This window comes from Pelecanus crispus, chromosome 1, assembly GCF_030463565.1.
Source record: "Pelecanus crispus isolate bPelCri1 chromosome 1, bPelCri1.pri, whole genome shotgun sequence".
NCBI lineage: Eukaryota > Metazoa > Chordata > Aves > Pelecaniformes > Pelecanidae > Pelecanus > Pelecanus crispus.
In genome coordinates this window covers 209,769,557-209,784,416 of record NC_134643.1, presented here as the reverse complement: position 1 = coordinate 209,784,416, position 14,860 = coordinate 209,769,557, and the positions used below count along the sequence as shown (strand labels likewise).

The 14,860-nt window shown below is 38.1% G+C and overlaps 1 protein-coding gene across 1 annotated transcript in view; it reads left to right on the top strand.

The window, feature by feature from the left end:
* Positions 1–227: 227 nt before the first annotated feature.
* Positions 228–14,860, top strand: part of AASDHPPT (aminoadipate-semialdehyde dehydrogenase-phosphopantetheinyl transferase) — a 34,723-nt gene continuing 20,090 nt past the window's right edge. Inside the window, exons 1-2 of the mRNA XM_075721018.1 lie at positions 228–374; positions 1,487–1,712. Coding sequence (XP_075577133.1) covers positions 231–374; positions 1,487–1,712 — 370 coding nt within the window. The 5' untranslated portion in view covers positions 228–230. The remainder of the gene's footprint in view (positions 375–1,486; positions 1,713–14,860) is intronic.

Below are 14,860 nucleotides of genomic sequence, written 5' to 3'. Positions count from 1 at the left end.
ATCGGATTGGCCGCCGTGCCTCCACAGCGGGTCCCTCCCACCCACCGGCGGGGCGGGGTGCGACGGACGGGTTGTGCCGGCCGCTCACGGCGGCGCGGAGGCGGAGGGGGGAGGGCCCCGCTGCCGCTGGACGGCGCTGGGGAGCGCGGCCGTGTCACGGCACGTCGCGCCGTGTCGCGGCACGTCGCGCCGTGTCGCGGCACATCGCGTCGTGTCGTGTCGCGGCGGCCATGGGGAGCGTGCGCTGGGCCTTCCCCTGCGCCGCCTGGCGCCCCCGCCGCGAGGAGTGGCTGCTGGCGGCGCGGCTGGTGCAGCCCGAGGAGAAGGACCGCGTCGGCCGCTTTGTCTTTGCCCGCGATGCCAAAGCCGCCTTGGTACTGCTGGCGGGGGGGCGTGGCGGGGGGCGGCTTCCCCTCCCTCGGGGCTGGCGGCCTTAGCCCACGGGCGGGACTGACAGGGCCGCGTTGCCCCGGAGCCCTCCGTCTCGTCCCTCCCCGCTGCTGCGGGAGTGCGGGTGTCGCCGGCGGGGCCCCGCCGCTCCGCGGGGCCGTGGTGGAGGCTGCCGAGGGCCCCTCGGGGCGCGGGCGGAGGCCGCTCCGCTGAGGAGCCCCCGCTGGCCCCACTCGTGGGCCCCGGACCGGCCCTTTCCCGTGGGGACGCGGTCGTCTCGCTGTAGATTCGGCATGGCCCACATTTGTGACTCCTTGTAGGAAAATAGGTCCTGCAAGGGCGTTTCAGGGAAGTAAATACATTAGAAAGCATTAATTGCCAGCTCTACTTACACCTTCATTTAGGAGGAAAAAGCGATGTTTGAACTCTGCTGTTTGTAGTTGTTGTGAAAGACTTCTCAAGTTTTATGTCGGGATGTCAAGTTAGGACACAAAATCAATGTACTCAAGACTATAAATGAAGACAGTAGTGTAATGTGTAAGAAAATAAAGCTGGTTTATGTAATTCAGGTTTTAAACCTCACATAACAACGTGGTAGTAATACAGGCCTCAGCTAGTTAGTCTATAAGAAGTTACTCATCATTTTTAGCTCTTCAGTGTTTCATTTAACACCTAAGTAACAGAAGGAAAGTACTGAAAGGAAAGCCGTTGAGCCAGTTTTTGCTGTTCAATGTGGTATAAAAATTATTCATCTCTGCAATAAAGTATCCTAAGTAAGTAAATAAGGTAGAGGAGGAAAAATTTTATGTGATTGTTCTAGGCTGGGACTGCTTCTTACTGGGTCTTGTGTTCTCTTTGTGCTAATAGTGATAACAATTGTATTACATACTCGGGTCTGGTGAACTCTTGGTTAAATTTACTTGACACAGGCTTTTATAAAAGGGAGAAATCTAAATGGTTTGGCTAAAATTCACTCTTACTTTCTACTGGCAATAACAAAAGCACATTTTTTTAGGCAGGTGGTTTTCTAGCAACCACAGATGTTTTGCACATAGCATAGTCGTTCTGTATGAATCACTTCCATTTTATTTCATAGGCTGGTCGCCTGCTGATACGGAAATTAATTGCAGAAAAGTTGTGCATACCTTGGAATGAAATACACTTGGAAAGGACATCAAAAGGAAAACCTTTCCTAGCAAATAACGTGTTCAGTATCTATTCAAATTACAACTTCAATGTCTCTCATCAAGGAGATTATGCAGTTCTTGCAGCTGAGCCTGAACTTCAAGTTGGCATTGATATTATGAAGACTAATTTACCAGGTAATGCATTATGGTGACCGGAGCAGATTCTGTAGCGTTTAAGTGCTGAACATTTTAATGTTTCCCAAAGAACCAATCTGTGTGGTAGAAATTTAGCGTAATTAGAAGATAGTGTATGAATGTGTTGTGCATTTGCTTTTTTTTATTGTTAAATGCAGTCCTCATTGTTTATTCAGGGTTTTCTGTTATGCCAGATGTGGATATATTTCCAGTTTAGAAAAGCAGAACCCTGGAAAAATAAGGTCGTGAATCTTGCTGTGATATTGGCAGGACCGGCATCTGCAGATATTTTCGTTATGGGTTTGCTGTCTGTTAGGTAGAAGCAGGGACAACTTTCCATCAAGGGACAGTGGGATCCATTCCCATGAGAACTTTATAGCCTGTGAACTGTGAGTGTTACTCCTTTGTCCCAGAAGTATGGACATTGTGTGTGTCAGCACCAGGCCCAATACTGCAGTGAACTGGCATTGAAGATTTTGCTGTGAGTGTGCAGAAATCCTTGTGAGAAAGGATCATGAGAAAACATTTGAGGTACCCCTGGTAAAAGACTAAACTTCACAAACTTTAGTTGTTGGCCTATTTATTTGTATGAAATGTTGCGCTGACTATAGTAGGACCCAAATTATAAATTAGAAGTTTAGCAAAAGTGTATTTTTAAGTACAGTTTTATGAAGATCATTTATGTGTTCATTGATGCATGACTGGGTTAAAGGAGAAACATACTGGGATTTACGATTTACTGGAATTTTAGTTTCTGAGACAACTCCTCAAATGTTTAACCAGATATGACAGTACTAGCTGTGTTCTTAGAGAATCTCTCTTCACGGTCTTCAATTTGCCCAGCATTTTATGCTATGAAATAATTTTTGTAGTAAGGTAAAGATTCAAATGAACCCTGACTGGATAACTTTCTCTCTGATCACTTTACACCTTTTTAATAATTATTATTGCAAGTGTACATTTTTTGATTGGCACGTCTAGCTAAGATGCACAGAAACTTTACTACAATCCAAAGTGAAGTTGTTCTCTGTGACTCAGTTCCATCTGCTGTAGACTCTCACTCTAAAGATGGTGGTCAGCATGTGGTGCCATGCTGTAGCCTGTGGAAGACCCCACACCCGTGCAGTTCTGTGTTTTGTGACAGGAGCTGTGGCCCATGGATAAGGCTGCACTGGAACAGGTACACCCCTGAAGGGACTGCAGTAATGCAGGGCCCAAATACCAGATTAAGCTTGAGGCCAGTGCATTTATCGTAGCTCTTCAAAGCAAAACAAAACAAAGTGATGTCCTGGCTGTGTCCTCTGCCAGTGTCTTGCACACCCCAGCCTATTTACTGGGGAGGCAGAGTGACAGAGAAGGCCTTGATGCTGTGCAAACACTGCAGCAGTAGATAAAATACTGGTGTGGCATCAGCACTTTTTTAGGCGTGGATCTGAACCACAATGCCGTACAGGCTGCTATGAAAACATTAGCAGCCAGACCCAGTGCCCTTGGAAACACTTTGGCTGCACTTGCCACAGGCCTTACTACAAGACTCCCTAATTACTCATTTTAAAAAGCTTTCCTGTTTCAGCCGGTAAATAGTGAAAATCAAAACATTCAAACATTCTTCTTTGTATTGTAACATTTTCTTGAGAAAAGGAAAATTAAAAGTCATTTATACATGCCATATGTGGAAGTAGGGATAGCTTGTATCCTCTGCTGGCATTTTATGCAGCTGGAAATGTAGCTGGCATTTTAAAGGCATGTTGCTGATGTCTAGCTCATAAACCTTATGAAATGTGTTAAACTCTCCCTTTGAAAGTAGGAAATAATTGTGAAGAGTAGAGGTTTAACTTTCATTTAGGTTTAGAAACCTGTATTTGTATTACTTTTCCATTTTGGAATATAATGCATTCAGCTTTGTAAGGGAATATATTCTTAGTTCTTTTCCAGTTAGTAGAAAAAATATCTTTTTACTTCAATATTAGCTGGCTTTATTTAAAGAAAAAAAAATCTCATCTCTGCTGCTTCCTTTCTCTTGTATTTTTTACTTATTTGTTCACTATTCCTTTCTCATTTCCCTCACATTAAATTGCTGAAATAGTGGATAACTCAGTGTCCCTTGCTCATTTTGCAGGCAGTGTCAGAACAAATCAAGGTTCTTTTACCTTGTGTCTGAGTGTATTCTTCATTCAGTGTCCCTAGTCACTGCTGTCACAAGAGGTGTGGAATCAAAGTTAGGCCGTCAATATATATTGTCGCTTACTATTAATTATGTCAATTTTAGCAGGCTAAATTTAGGAAGAAATTATCTTGAGTTCATCCTATCGATGATGTTTTGGTTGCTATTCTGCTTCTGTCACATAGCTTGTTGATGGCCTGTCCTAGGGTTTCCAAATAACAACATGAAGCTGAAGTTTAAAGTAGGATTTGGTATCGGGGAAAGAGTTTAATCTCAGCAGAAATGTAGGAAAAGCAGTGAAACTGAACTCAGTTTTTAGTTGGGTAAAAGCAGGGTTAAGGTACAACATTCAGTTCTTATCTTCTTCAGTAGCAAGAGAGGCTCCTGCCAGTGTGTCCTAGAATTGTTGGTGGCAATTGTTAATGACCTCTTACCATAAAGCAAATGTTGCCGCGTCCCCCCTGGGCAGCTGCACTCAGCAGCTGTGTAGATTTAATTTGTGAATATGAGTTGGTGAGACTACATAACACTTTGAGATCTGATGCAAACAGGCTTCAGTGTTTTTACCCATAGAGAGAAAAATGGTGGTTATTCTGGAGATGCTTGTGATTCCAAAGACTAAATGGTGGAATTAAATCGGCGCTTTTGTAGTAGTGATACTGAAAAACCATGTATCCGGATGACCAATCTGAAACAAGCTAGTGACAGATGCAGCCTGCTAGGATTCCTGAACATGGGTCCTGTATCCACCTTTATCCATGGCTACTTTATCCACCTCTCCCTCTTTTGTCAGAGATCTAGGTACATGTTAACACAAAAAAGGGGCTATTAGGGCAAGTCACTGTATCTGCAATCTGAATTCATGGTGGCAAGCTTCACAGTATATACAAAGGAGTAAAAAATGCATTGTTAACAAAATTTCTGGCTTTCCAATATCTGAAGTTCCACAGCTAGCATAGTTAGCTGTCAACAGCTTGTATACATCTTTTCTATCTTTTAATGAGGAGAGAAAGGAACTTCAATGCTTGTTATTATGCATAAGAAAAAACTGTCATGAGTGTGTCAGCGCCTGGTTGTGCAATTGTTTTCCACATTATGTAACTATACATAAATATTTGTGAATTAAATTAAAATTTGGAACCTGGTATTTTTTTAAAAGGTTTTGTTTATGGCCATACATCTTCCTTTTTGGAATTATAATTTGTAGTTTTGGAAAAGAAATATGATAGTAATGAAAACTTAGTAATTGTATGTGGGAAGGTGAGCCAGCAAATAATCACTATTAAGCATAGGATTTTAAATTATAGTTTCTGTGTTATAAACTAAAGCTAGCAGCTTTCTTACCTAAATTTTTTTCCGAGGAAGATTTTTGTCTTAGTAGAATTACCTGGAACTGTTATTACTGCTGTGCTATGAATATATAACTTTGACTTTACCAGTATTGTTTTATCTGATAGTTCCACTGAGTGGTGCTCTTGCTCTGCAGTTGCTAAGTATATTATATTTCTGAGAGTGACTCCACTATAAATCTCTTTCTCTGGAATAGCTACAAGGACAAAGAGTTCCCTATGTACAAAGTACTTTACAGTAGGGTTTTTTTTTTGTTTGGTTCTTTTTTTTTTTTTTTTTTCAAATGCTTGTACTTCATCTTATGATGTTATCCAACAGAATCTTAACTGACATCTCCAATATTCTAGTTCTTATATTCCTTTTTGTTCAACCAGTGAACAAAATATGCAGTGCAAAAATACAAGACAGTATCATGCAACTGAAAGTTTTGAGAAATATGTAATCAAATTGTGTGCTAACATGTAACAAGGAGACGTGGTGCACATAAACATTTTATGTCACTTCTTAATCTGTGCTTTTTTTTTCTTTTTTTTTACTTACGTGCAATAAGAAGCCGCCTCTTTCTGTATTACTTTTGCTGCATTATTAAAATCTGAAAAATGAAACTGTTGCAAGACATAGCCTTCTTGGAAGGTAAAGGCAGGCCACACACGAAGCTATTCTTAGCAGTGCGAATAGAGACAGTTCTACAAAAGTTCCACAGGTATGCAACAGTTTATCACTTTTTTTCCTCTATACGGATATTGAACTAAACAATGTAGTGATGGTAGAAAAGGAAAATGCCCTCTTTAAGTATTGGGTGTTGTTGCGTTTTGGTTATCCGGCAGGTTACTGTTGTAGATCTAAATCGGGCTTTCAGTGTACTTGGTTTTGAAGAATTACTGAGATCAATGATTTTTCTTTTTTCTTGAACTCTTCAATCATTTGGGAAAATGTACACTATGTTGTAAATTTGTTAATGGAAGTAATTGCGGACACAATTTGGCAAGAGAGGTAATGCATATGAAGTTATTTTAATCCTTTAACAGAATAAATGAGAAGGATTCTCACAGTACTATTAACTCCTGTGGAAAAACTCAGCTTGTGAGAATGTGTTTGATTTTTAACTTATGGACAAAAAATTTTGCAACAAGTGTCAGCTTGGTTTAAGTGGTGTGTGGGATGTTGATTTACCAGTCACTTAAACCCTGTAAAGTAGAACATTTTCAGAGACTTAGGAAATAATTATAGCTTAGCAAAGATTGCTTTGAGCATTTGAAAAAAGTTTAGATGTTAGGTTGAAGAGCTTTCCTGCTGTGCAAGTGAATTTCTTTTCAGTAATGCAATTTTTTAGCTTAGATGGAATTACAAAGGTAAATAAATTAATAGTTCATGCCTGATCTTTCGTAATCAGCCTGCTATCTTTCTTATCTATTACATTACAGTTGCTTTGATCTGGACATCTCCAATCTCAGTGTAATTGCAGAATTAAATATTTGACATGCAGTAAAATTAGCCTTTCTCATTAATCTTTCAGTTTTTTGCTAGGTTTTCTTATTAAAAGGCACAGAAGGGTAAGTTTTCTGTATGTAAATTTTACAGAAAATTAATTTGATCTAAAAAAAAACTTCCTGAAATGCTTTTTTAAGAAAGTATGTTATTTTGTGCAAACACCTGATTGTTTGAAACTGTTTTTGTGAGGCAAAGAAATATAATCAAAACTAATTTTCTTCTTTTATTTTCATTATTTCATCATTGAGGTGATATCTCATACAAGAGATGGTAGAGATCTTCAAATCAGAGATATGTCACACATGAGCCAGAGTATCTAAGTCCCACATGAAGAAGCTGAGTACCATACTTCAGGCTAGCTAGTGGAGGAAATCGCTCTCTCTGAAGCCAGTTATAAACTTTGTGCTGTTTCTTTTGGTAGTCATACACTAAATGGTGAGTTAGGCACACCTACATCATAGTTAAGATATTTGGCATGTCTTTTATCTAGTAGCCATGTTCAAGTTTTTAAACTGGTAATGCTTTTTTAGTTGCTGCTTTTCAGCTTTTGCAATAATAATTTCTTGACCTAGGAAGAAATGCCAAAACAGGTTGTTCTTTGGAGTGTTTTTGTCCTCCTTACGGTGCCTTAACTTTAGCTTAAGTGAAGTTTTAATTGTTTTTGTTTTTATTGTTGTATTTCAGTAAATCTCGTAGCAGCAATCAGCATCTGATCTTTTACTACAAGAGATAATTGCCAAATTATTAGCTAATGGTACAGCTATAGATATGTAGACGCACTGTTTGGGATGAAGAAATTAACAAAGGATTTAGGTTAAATGTCATTTCTAATTGTTTAAGGAAGTCAGAATTTATAAATATGAAAACAGATCATTTTTAGATGTAGTGGTAAAATGGCTAACTACTATCTTTGTTGAACTAACAAATCATAGTGGTCCCGTGCCCTTACACTGAGTAAACAAGGAGGAATTTCTTTGTTCTTGTTCTATCTGAAAATGGGAAGGAACAGCCATCTTAAACGTATTCTTGAAGAATACGTATAATATAGCAATTTCATTATTGTGCTTTATTTAGTCACATTTCTGACACTGTTTGAACCTGGAATTACATCACATTTGTAAAAACACTTGCACATTCTAGTAATTGATTAAACACCAATGCTTGATAAACGGTGAAAGGAAAATTGAAAATTTGATACTGTGATTGAATCTCCTCTTTGAGGGGAAATTGTTTCTTTCTAAAAAGCCTGACTTAGTCCTTTATGATTTTTTTTTAATAGGAAAACATAAAACCATTTGGATTAAAATAGAAACTGATAGCAAAATGTAGAACAGTAAAAATGACCTTGTGGAGAATAGATATGTTTAAAATGAGGAATAAATTAACAATTAAGAAAGCAAAAAACTTAAACCGGGAGCTTTTAGCAAATGTAAGAGGTGGAACAAAGATAAACTATAAGAATGCTTGTCTGGTTTGGGGTTTGTTGGGGTTTTTTTTTTGCTGAAGTATCTTTCTGCACACTGAATTTACAATAATCACAATTTATTCCTTAATTGGTCTTTTGGGAAATTAAGTTATACATTCAAAATGAGGGGCTAAAGAGAGTTGAATTTTTATTTTTCTAACAAAACTAAAATTACTTCTCCGCCCACAGTAATGACAGTTAGCTTTGGCTTTCCAAATTAAGGAAGTCTAGCAGGAAAATGTGACAGGAGGGCCAAGGTTAAGTAATTATTATGTAGGTATTAAGAATTTGCTTTTCAAGGAGTTTCTTGCTAACATGCCCATTTCCAATAGCTTCAGCTTTACAGATATGTGTATTTATAGAATCATAGAATCATAGAATCATCTAGGTTGGAAAAGACCTTTAAGATCATCCAGTCCAACCATTAACCTACACTACCAAGCCCACTCTAGACTAATCAAGGGTAGACCAGACTAAACCATATCCCGAAGTGCCACATCTACCCGTTTTTTAAACGCCTCCAGGGATGGGGACTCCACCACCTCTCTGGGCAGCCTGTTCCAATGCCTGACCACCCTTTCCGTAAAGAAATTTTTCCTAATTTCCAGTCTAAACCTCCCCTGGCGCAGCTTAAGCCCATTTCCTCTTGTCCTATCGCTAGCTACTTGGGAGAAGAGACCAACACCCACCTCACTACAACCTCCTTTCAGGTAGTTGTAGAGAGCGATAAGGTCTCCCCTCAGCCTCCTCTTCTCCAGGCTAAACAACCCCAGGGCTAAACAACCCTTTGTTGTAAGAGTTGGAAAATAGAAGCTGTCCTTATTCTGTGCTGTCTTTATTCTGTGTTGTCAAAAGCTTATTTGGGTGTTGTCTGTGCAAGCATTACAGTTTGGAGCTCTTATTAGTTTCAAGGTTGGGAGATGATGTTTTAGAGACAGATTTGCAGATTTTTAGACTGACTTATGAAATGGTAGAAACTTAAGTATTTAACATCTCCCCTCAGTAACTGTAAAAAAAATAGCCTCAGCTCTATTTCCCTGATGTATTTTGTTTCTAAGAGAAATTCTGATTTTTAACAAGGCAAATATTTTTATATTTCCTCACTAAGGGTGACAGGTTGCTGTTGTCATGTCAGGTTTTCAGGAACATTTAGGACCAGGAGACTTTTGCTACTTCTGTAAGTAGCTGTTTTCTTGCCTTATATTGGGTTGGTGCTCTAAGTTCTAGGCGTTCATGCCTGTGTTATGTGCTGTGTTGCATTTTGATGGAAAATCCAGTCTTCTAGTGCATTAAAAAATTGTTACTTGCCCTGTATAGTTTTCCTGTCTATTCATCAGAATCGTTGGCGCTTTTGTATTAAATATGTAGATCTTTTTCCTAGCAAAAAACAATTTAATAAAAACACAGCAAAGACTTGGAGATAGTATCTACAAGAGCAGATATAACTGATTCAGGTGAATGGACCATTGAAGTTCATCAGTTTTTCAGTTGTGGGCCATGCTCTGCTTTTGCCACGTTGCAATACATTTATCGTCCTCTTGCATCTTTTCTTGTATAGCCTATTGGCTGGATAAAAGACAGCTCCTGCAGTGGCTGGTCTGGAGCTATGCAGAAGTTGTTGATAGTGGGGGAAGGATGCGGGGGGACAGTATGCCGAATGACTAGCTGACTGCTGTTTCCTCTTTGTGGGAAGACCAAACAAAACATGCTGGGTTTTAGCTGTTAGGTGGGCCAAATGGTCTTTCAGTTGCTGGTAAGCCAAACAAATGGCTTTACAAGGTTTTTTTTTTTAAAAGCATGTTCTTACTTAGTCACTTTCACTGTTATATAGGAGAGATCGATTCCCAAATTTAAAATGATAGTGCTTCTTCTGCCACCTTGTGGGGTTTTTTGGACTGCATTTTGAAGGGGGAAAAGAGGGAAGGACGGTGTATACACAGAAGTGGGGATGTTTTAAGTGTGATCATAAAGGACGTTTTACTGCATCTGGCTGTGAGATTCATGTTCTGGGACAGGCTTCTGTGCAGTGTCCTGACTTCTGCCATCACAAGGAAGTGTTGTTCAGTGGCTTTATTACTGCAGTAGGATATTATGATGTGGAAGGGCATAGTCCCAGAGTGTGTGTGTCTCAATACTGAGGACCATTTCCACACCAAACACCGAATTTAGAAGAGAGATCTCTCATTGGATTCTTTCAGAGAAACCAGCTCAATCTGAATCAGCTTGTGCTTTCTAAGGTGACAGAGCTTCCTAGGGGAAAAAGATACTGCATTAGTCAAATCAGGGAGGTGTTAGGAAGTGTGAATCATGTAGTCAAATTCATGTGGAAGATGAAGATTACTTAGGTACTGAGAATTCGCTTCTTTCCCCCTCTTTTGTGCAATATAATGTTTATATACCAAGATGAACCCAATGCACTCCCAGGTTCTGCAGTGGCACTAGTTTCTTAGAGATGGTAATACTCTCCCTATAACCATATTTTCATTGAAGTACCTACCCTTTCCTGCTACTATTATCTCAATGCTTTTATGATTCGGTAGCAACCATTAGCACTACTATGTGGGTGATGATGTTTTGCAGTGTATCTGATTCAATGCAAAGATAGAAGTAGGTGTTACCAACCTTGTGCTGGAATTTCTGTCCATGCGTCTCACAGCAGCACCATATATACATGCATAACTGTACATAAGTGTGTAGATGCATGTGATACATATGTGTAGGTGTATGTGTATACATACATATTTATGCTTTTTTATATACATATATGAATATGCGTGTGTAGATACATGTGTACGCACACACATGCTGTATATTTTATAGTGTGGGAGTTAATCTGCTTTCTCTTCACTGGAGGTACAAAGTGATCCAGTTTTGACGTTGGGTTGTCATCCTTATAGCAGTGGGTTTTTACTTGTCTGTTTTCTGGGAATATTAGATGGTATTAAGTGGTAGATTTTCTTCAAAATATTTATTTTCAAGCAAAGGATTAATTGTCAAAGCTTCCAGTCAATCTAATTTTTCTGTATGTGTAGAAAGGCCCTCTAGTACATTATTTCATAAAATGTAATAAAATGTTTGAGAGATCTGGTGGCTTGAGTAGTACTACTGTAGTGTAAAGCTGTAGATGGTCAGGCACATATTTTATATGTGGGTGCTATTGCACTAGCAACACCTGGAGGTTTTTGTTGTCTTTTTAAAGAGTAACAAAAGAAGATCTAGCTCCATTAAAATATGTTATGTTCCCAAATGGCTGTTAGCCTTAGAGAGCTGAGCATGTTTGACTTTTTTGACCTTTTTTTTTTTTTTTTTTTTTTTTTACATCTGTAGTTGTGTCCTCACACTTGCAACCATAATGACTTTATAAAAGAAAGTCTTATTTTTATGTTTATGTAGATTTGGGAGTTTTGTGTTTATTTTTAGTGTGGTGCATCATAACTTCATGAGTGTTGAAAGGAAGTAGAGTTGCTGCTGTTCTGACAAAATGGAGTGATTGCTCTAACCATTTGGTATGTTCTATAATGGAAAACTGATTAAAATGCCATTTTCATGGGGGAATTTACCTTTTTGCTGAAATACTGTGGCTACCCAGAGCTCTTCTATCTGTGGTCATACAACCTCTTGGAAAGAGCTTAAGCAAGTAAAAGGTATAACAGTTGACATAGACAAGTTAAGAAAGGGTTTCTTATTTTGTTACTGGTCTTTATCTGTTTTTACTGTTACTGTTCAGTTATAAGTAAGTACATTTCATTAAAAGAATTTGGGGTTCCTGAATCGTCTTAGTGATTAAGACTACATGTATTTTAAATACTTTTATTTTCTCTACTCAGAAGCAAGTTAAACCCATGCACTTGCACCTAGGTGTGATAATGTCGGTAAGCTCTTCAATGGCAAGTATATATTACAGTCGAATGTTTTGGCATAGAAAGAACATGTAAAAGCATGCTGGAGTCTGAACAAAATTTGAGAGGACCTGGCATTTTTTGTATTTCCAGAACAAAGGACAAAAAGCATATATCTGTTGCAGACCATATACTAAAAATTGATCAGATGTCACGTATTCAGTTAATAGCTTGTGACTTTTCTTCAGTTTTTTTCATCCAAGCCATTCCTGTGTCAAAATTGCTATTTCTCCAGTGCAGTTTGGGAGGTAGAGCTATCTAATCTATTACAATTCTTTACTTTCTTTTGTTTAACATTGGCTATCAGGGTAGCTTGCCTAAATATTCATGACTGCTGTTAAATCCAGTCACAGTAATGCGATTGAAACACTAGCAGTTTCTCTAATATTGCAAAGACTTAATGATCTTAACTACAGAGAAGATATCAAACATTATCAAATTATGTCAGTCTTTTTATGACTTTTCCATTTTTACAATCTGGGAAGCGTTGAGTAATTCAAAGGAGGCAACCTCAAATTTTCTGACATTTTGAAGTTAATACTGCTTCTCTGAGGTACACCAAGATAAAATATATCATCGGTAGTTACGTGATGAGCATGGATGTTTAACATATATATTACTGGGAGAATTGCAGGATAACATCAGGAAGTGGAGAGGTCACAGAATGCAAATCCAATTTCCAATTCACTCTGAAGCTGTGTGAGCTAACAGATTTAAAAAACATGCTGTGTTAATTTTCTATCTGGTTCTTCTAAGTTAGTCATTTATCTAGCTAATTATTTGTCCTGCATTGTCAGTTTCTAAACATCTGTACAATGGTTAGTTGGTATTAATAAACAATTAGGACATGAGCATCTGTTGCCGAAGAAATGTTTTCGCTGTATCAGTTTACTTTGGTTTCCTTTAGAGATAGTAAAATATGATCAAATATGGCTTGTGTCCTACACCAAAAGGATTGTCAACCCAAGAGTCCACAACTCAATTTATTCATCCTATACAGTTAGTTAGTTTGAAGGATTTATAGCTAGCTTGTGTTTCACATCGTTAAGTAGATTGATCTGTTTGTACTTCAGTTGCTCGTTTTGCTAGGTGGTATGTTTCACGTTGTCACTAGGCCTGTTTGCCATCTGAAAGCAAATTGATATGTATTGATTAGATATTAGTTCTTGATCACTGACCTGTTCCTTTCATGCAGTTCAAGGCAGCTAGGAGTCTGTTAGCACTCTGGGGTTTGGTTTTTTTGTTTGGCTTTTTTTCAGGGGATTAGTTGATCGGTGAGCTGGCACAGTAGTAGCTTTAGCTTTCAGTTTCCATAGTTTTGGATATAGACCACAATATAAGCTAGTTAGCTTGTATCTGAGCAAAACCATTTGAAGACTGTAAATCTGATAAAAACTGAAGTGAGGAAGGTCAGTCATCTACTCTTCTCACTGTTTTTGAGAAGGCATGTCATGGTTCTAAGAACTTCAGGTACAACAGGACAATTACTACCTCTGTTAGGTGTACATTGTATTACCAAAGCTCATCTATGATTGACCTGATGTTTGTAACAGTGTAAACAAAATACCAGTATGCAGATTCCTGTATTAGCCTTATGGATAGTTAATATTCACTACTAATAGCATTATCATTTACACGGATCTTAATTCTGATTGTCTTTTATCTTCCTACAGATACAGTTTTTTTGGCTTTTTTATCAGGTAGAAAAATGAGGGGAAATTACCCTGTATTTATCTATTATTTCTAAAGCATGTTCTCAAATAGCACTAGGGAATATAGCATGTTTTCTTATTCTTCCATCCTACATCTTTTTAAAATCAATCTTTTACATCTGGTCTGAGGTTTTTCTGTTTTACAGGGAAAATGCAAAGCAGATTTTTTGCCTGGTCTTTACAGAAAATTAATACGATACCCAGTTGCCATTGCAGTGGAAAAGATGACATTATATATTTCAATGTAAATAGTTTGTGAAAAAAAAATTCCAAAATGCACACACGTATATGTGCACAATTATCTGTATATAGCATGTTTACTTTCCAGGTTTAATACTGTATTCTTTTCCAGTATCACTCATTATTTACTCTCCTTGCTCTTCCTGAAATTTTCAGGGTATTGTGTATTTTTAATTTAATGAAGAAACTTAACTTTTGGTCTAGATTTTTATTTTTTTTTAAATGCATAAAAGACAATTTTTGAGATTACTCAGATTATGTTTTTAAGGATCTAATGTGCTTTAAAGTTTATTAGCAGGGAATAATAGCTGTATGTAAGGAAGAAATGGTTTGCCTTCACAGCTGTGTTAATTTCACATTTAATTTGTTCTGTGAACTACTGTGGTTTCAGATCTGCATTATGATGTAATAGGGGTGTAAGGCTTAAGTGTCTGTAGACTAAAGAAAAAGCAGTGAAAATATATCTTGGTCTCAAGGATAAAACCTCTAACTTCTCTTGTGAATATCAAACTGATTTAGACATCAACTGGAGGAACTGGTCAGAGATTTGCTGGATGCCTTTCTTCTGTTGGCTACTGTTCCCTAAGAAGCACATTAATGAATGTTATGGGAAGGAGGCAGAGCTCTAGATATTCTAGGGAAAAAGGACTTTTAAAGCTAGGACATTGAATAGCTAAATCATCCAGTTAATTTTGTTCTAATGCAAATGAACATAGAGTTTGTATTTGTTAAGCAATCAGATACTGGGACAAATGGTCAGTTAACTGGATATTATGAAAAGAAGCTATACTATGTTTTGGTTAAATTTATTAGAGTTTTCTAGTTGA